At 45.1% G+C, this 6,000-nt stretch overlaps 1 protein-coding gene across 4 annotated transcripts in view; it reads right to left on the bottom strand.

The window, feature by feature from the left end:
* PICK1 (protein interacting with PRKCA 1) overlaps positions 1-5,572 on the bottom strand; it is a 52,841-nt gene extending 47,269 nt beyond the window's left edge. Inside the window, exon 1 of one of the 4 annotated variants that reach the window (XM_063427582.1) lies at positions 5,550-5,572. Coding sequence is in view for 1 of the 4 variants with exons in the window: in XM_063427578.1 (XP_063283648.1) it covers positions 4,814-4,818 (5 nt within the window). In the remaining 3 variants the exon portion in view is untranslated. Of the gene's footprint in view, positions 1-4,813; positions 4,847-4,901; positions 4,996-5,549 lie in introns of those variants that run through there. The other 3 variants (XM_063427580.1, XM_063427581.1, XM_063427578.1) reach the window with 3 other exon arrangements.
* Between the last annotated feature and the right edge of the window lie 428 nt (positions 5,573-6,000).

Genomic DNA, 6,000 nt, shown 5'->3' on the forward strand with positions numbered 1-6,000 from the left:
TGATGGAATCCCCCAACAACAACTGCTTTCTATTAGGCCTCACCATAGTCTTCAAGCCTCTCTGCACAACACCACTAGCCTCAGTGCCTCTCTGCACAACACCACTAGCCTCAGTGCCTCTCTGCACAACACCACTAGCCTCAGTGCCTCTCTGCACAACACCACTAGCCTCAGTGCCTCTCTGCACAACACCACTAGCCTCAGTGCCGCTCTGCACAACACCACTAGCCTCAGTGCCGCTCTGCACAACACCACTAGCCTCAGTGCCGCTCTGCACAACACCACTAGCCTCAGTGCCGCTCTGCACAACACCACTAGCCTCAGTGCCGCTCTGCACAACACCACTAGCCTCAGTGCCGCTCTGCACAACACCACTAGCCTCAGTGCCGCTCTGCACAACACCACTAGCCTCAGTGCCGCTCTGCACAACACCACTAGCCTCAGTGCCGCTCTGCACAACACCACTAGCCTCAGTGCCGCTCTGCACAACACCACTAGCCTCAGTGCCGCTCTGCACAACACCACTAGCCTCAGTGCCGCTCTGCACAACACCACTAGCCTCAGTGCCGCTCTGCACAACACCACTAGCCTCAGTGCCGCTCTGCACAACACCACTAGCCTCAGTGCCTCTCTGCACAACACCACTAGCCTCAGTGCCTCTCTGCACAACACCACTAGCCTCAGTGCCTCTCTGCACAACACCACTAGCCTCAGTGCCTCTCTGCACAACACCACTAGCCTCAGTGCCTCTCTGCACAACACCACTAGCCTCAGTGCCTCTCTGCACAACACCACTAGCCTCAGTGCCTCTCTGCACAACACCACTAGCCTCAGTGCCTCTCTGCACAACACCACTAGCCTCAGTGCCTCTCTGCACAACACCACTAGCCTCAGTGCCTCTCTGCACAACACCACTAGCCTCAGTGCCTCTCTGCACAACACCACTAGCCTCAGTGCCTCTCTGCACAACACCACTAGCCTCAGTGCCTCTCTGCACAACACCACTAGCCTCAGTGCCTCTCTGCACAACACCACTAGCCTCAGTGCCTCTCTGCACAACACCACTAGCCTCAGTGCCTCTCTGCACAACACCACTAGCCTCAGTGCCTCTCTGCACAACACCACTAGCCTCAGTGCCTCTCTGCACAACACCACTAGCCTCAGTGCCTCTCTGCACAACACCACTAGCCTCAGTGCCTCTCTGCACAACACCACTAGCCTCAGTGCCTCTCTGCACAACACCACTAGCCTCAGTGCCTCTCTGCACAACACCACTAGCCTCAGTGCCTCTCTGCACAACACCACTACACTCTGAAAGTGCAGAAAATGAATTATGTAGAGCAACAGACTGTGCAATATGCCTTTTATCCACAACTCCAAGTCTACCAGATCCTACAGTAATCCATCTGCCATTCCTAGTATGTCTCTGCGGCAGTGGCTTTGCAGCAGTTCCAGTCTGAGTTTGAAACACAACAGTCTGAGTTGAAAGAACACGGTACTCACTATAACATCATCATAATGACGTTATTATGCCTACAGTATTTTCATTCCTCTTTAATGGCCCCAAGTGACTTTATTTTAATAGAAGGCATGAAACCACACCTCCAAGTCCTCTGGGTAAGATACATGGGATGTTACTTTCCAACTTTCATACCCTAGCATTCCATGACATCTGAGCGTATGTGCAGTGTTGTCACCGTTTGCCATAGAAAATTATTGCATGCAATGACATAATCACAGGTAAATCGCATCACTGAGACCATCTGATAAAAACAAAGCTTTCATTGGAAGCAACACTGTCTTAGCAACTAAAGGAATTTAAGTGGTCTGGGTGCATATAGTGTCCCATTAAATCTGGATGGATTAATGGCCCCAATGATTGCCCTAATCCAAAACATAGTTATAAATCCAATTCTAAACATAAATATAATCCAAAACCCAATGGATTCCCCTCTGCTAATATCAGTACTGATATTAGCAAAGGGAATTCTAAGCTAAAACAGAGGCAGTTTTCAGCATGTTAGATCCCGGTCGTATGGAAAAAAAAAAAGTTATGTACTGCTCCGAATTAAATGGGGATTTCCCACAAACAAGGTACCGTATATACTCAAGTATAAGCCGAGTTTTTCAGCACATTTTTTCTGCTGAAAAACCCCAACTCGGCTTATACTCGAGTCAATAGTCTGTATTATGGCAATTTTCATTGCCATAATACAGACTGGGGGCTGCAGAGATGTTACTTACCTCTCCTGCAGCTCCTGTCAGCTCCCTCCTCCTCTGCGCCGTCCGTTCAGCACCTCGGTCAGCTCCCAGTGTAAATCTTGCGAGAGCCGCGGCTCTCGCGAGACTTACAGTGGGAGCTGACAGAGGGAGCTGCACAGACCGCGCGGAGGAGGAGAGAGCTGACAGGAGCTGCAGGACAGGTAAGCAACATCTCTGCAGCCCCCACAGCCCCCCCACTGAACTACCAACCCCACTGGACCACCAGGGAAGGAGCCCCCCCCCCTGGCCAGCTAGCAAGCAGGGAGGGGGGACGAAACAAAAATAAATTAATAATAAAATAATAATAATAATAATAAAAAAAATAACATTATAAATAATTAAAAAATATGAAAATAATTAAAAAAAAATAAGTAAATAAAAAAAATAATGAAAAAAAATTAAAATAATGTAAAAAAATAATAAAATTGCCCCCCCCCTCCCCCCCAAGGCTCTGCAACACACACATACACACACACGCTGCACTCATGCACACACACGCTGCACTCATGCACACACACGCTGCACTCATACACACACACGCTGCACTCATACACACACGCTGCACTCATACACACACACGCTGCACTCATACACACACACGCTGCACTCATTATACACACACTGCACTCATTATACACACACACTGGAAATAAATATTTAATTAATATAATTTTTTTAGGATCTAATTTTATTTAGAAATTTACCAGTAGCTGCTGCATTTCCCACCCTAGTCTTATACTCGAGTCAATAAGTTTTCCCAGTTTTTTGGGGTAAAATTAGGGGCCTCGGCTTATATTCGGGTCGGCTTATACTCGAGTATATACGGTACTCAAAGAGAATCACCATAGCAGAGTTTGATCACTCAGCTGCGGTGTTCTCAATGCATTTAAAAGACAGCATGCAGTGGCACTGCCTACAGCTCATCTGTCAGTCTGGAGGCAATAATTGTGGCCCTTGCTGACATGGAGGATACCCAGGTATCAATTAATACCTTGTATTGATTGACACCTTGGTCTTCCTGGTGTGAGAAGGGATTTAACCCTTGTCACACTGCATTGCTGTCTATAGGGATTTAAATCCTTATTTTATTTACTGCATGCAGCTCACCTGTCTGCCTCATGCCACTAAAAATGCCTTTGCTGATAGGTAGGAACTTCAGGTATCTAATGATACCAGGTGTTTCTCTATTACCAACATAGAAACAGTCCCTTCTGGTAAAATATGTTAAGTCTATGCATATTGGGCTAGAGAAAGTCGACCGATGGCACACACCACCACCCTCTGTGCCACCTAAGTTCTCCTCTTGGTGCATGTCCCTCCCAATCCCACAAGTGAAGGGTAGTAATGGAGAGGGAGGCTTAATCCATAAAAAATACAATGTTTATTATTCCCCTTCACTAAAGAGCACTTTCTTAAATTTATTTTTAAATCGTGGGTGTGGTGAATGTCTTCATTTGGGCATTACTAGCAGTACAGCTTACTAAAAATTGCAACATAATGTCTTCATTTGGGCATAATTCATACATACAGTAAATAATCTAGCATGCCAATGTAACACAGACAGTAAAAGAGTAGGTCCTCAATTCATTCCTCAATTATCCTCGACTGCAGGAAAACTATAACCCATTGAAACTTCCTGTGCTGTTTGAAAGCAGGGGGGTGAGCTTATATTTTCACCAAATTTACAGGAATTTTAGCAGTAACTAGTGGCTTCTGGCAAAGAAATGTATTTCTCTACAGGCTGGTAATCCTAGAGTATAAATTAGGGTGAGGCTTTATTCAATAATCCCATAACACAAAATGTTTTTTCCTGGAAAAAAAACTAAAGGCACTTCCTTAACGAGACTGAGTAAAATCGGTGTGGGACTCGAAACATTGCGGATAGCTCTACTTGATTGGAGTGTGGCATGTGGAGATGGAGATGCGCAACTCCAATCCAATGCTTCATTATGAGATGCAATGGATTGGAGGAGATTTGCGGGTAATGTCAGCATGGACCCATTGAGATGAGTCATTATTTATCTTTGTTTTACTGAGCATAGGGGGTGGACAGAAGGGAGCTGATAGTTCTGAAAATAACTTATTTTGATACTATATAGGTTCATTTAAGAAATTAAAATTCATGCTACACACAAAATTACAGTTTAAATACAGTATTCAAACCTGAATTTCTTGTATGGGGACCAGGAAGTGGCTTATCCACCCTTTGTAAATCAAATGGGGGGGTATTTGTGTATATAATATATATATATATATATATATATATATATATATATATATTTGATTTACAACGAGGATAAGCCCCTTCCTGGTCCCCATACAAGAAATCCAGGTTTGAAGTCTGCCTTTTCACTGTAATGTTTGGTTTTACTTTTAGCAATACACTATCCATGCTAGGAATGCCAGCTTAACTTACAGGAAATAACGAGACATAAGAAATCACCATATACACCATAAACCACACACCATGAAAGCTAAGCACTTGAAACAAATAAACGCATTTCCCATCAATGTGCCCTCTTATAATAATGGCCATGTCACACACACACACTGCATATGGTTCAGTGGTAACAAGTTCCAGCTGCCAGTCCCCAGATATCGCCCTTAGCGAGTCCATTCCCCATCACTGCCTCTAATACCTGCTTATAAAATACACCAATAAATCGCTCTGCTACCTGAAATCCCATTCACATGATCAGCAGCTCGGCTCAGACACGTCACTTCCGGGTCAGGTGCAGCGGAGACACGGGCGGTGTGTGATGCTGAACAGGAAAAAAAAAAAGATTGATTTTTTTTAACATAACTTTATTGATATCCGGTGTTCACTAAGACATCAGCGCTAGAATGGCTACCTCCATTATTCATAACACGCACATATGTTGTATGCAGTAATAGCCTTAACCCCTTAGTGAGGCAGTTTGGCAAGCAATTTGCCTTATCATGGGTCCACCATTGATGTCTTATTGTTTCTCGTTCGGTTCTAACTTTATTAAATTAGCGTCCTTTTTCTGCAGCATTTGAATGCTACATACTGCACCTAGTCCCTTGTCTGTATGTGTATGGAAGGAACTGAGGGATCAGTAGTTCACCCCTCCATTCCTCCTCTCTGCCAGGTGCCAGGCTTGTTGTGCAGCGCAAGGCACGTATTAGTAGTGCGCCGCCTTAACAGTTTTTGATTGGTCCCGAATACTTTGTTGCGAATTTTGCGCAGACATTTGCTCTAGCTATACTACGGTCTGTGAGGTCATTCTATTGGACCGTCAAATAGAATTAAATAATTTCAGTACCTCCGCAAGTTCAGCTCCCTTAAGGTACCTCAACACAGTGGTTCTCAACCTGGTCCTCAAGGACCCCCTACCAGTCCAGGGTTTAGGGATTACCTGGGTGTGTCTAAGGTGTTTAGAAAAAGAAAAGAAAAAGCGCCTTAGAGTCTAAGCTGTTTTTTCCCCCTTTTTTCTAAACACCTTAGACACACCCAGGTAATCCCCAAATCCTGGGTTGAGAACCCCTGGATCATTTGCTTCTTGCTACACTATGGAAGAGTTTTTAGCCAGATTCCAACACCGGCTTCAGGTGACCTAGACTCATAGAAGATTGGCTGATGCAATGTTTACCTTAATCTCCTGTCCAGCCTGCTGAAGAGGAGCCAAGCACTGCAGCTTATCAGCTGCTAGATGAAGAGAGTGGGGGCAGGGCCAGCGCTACCATAAGGCAGCAAGCTAGGGCGCACCGTCCTTG

This window comes from Pelobates fuscus, chromosome 7 (genome assembly GCF_036172605.1).
Source record: "Pelobates fuscus isolate aPelFus1 chromosome 7, aPelFus1.pri, whole genome shotgun sequence".
Lineage (NCBI taxonomy): Eukaryota > Metazoa > Chordata > Amphibia > Anura > Pelobatidae > Pelobates > Pelobates fuscus.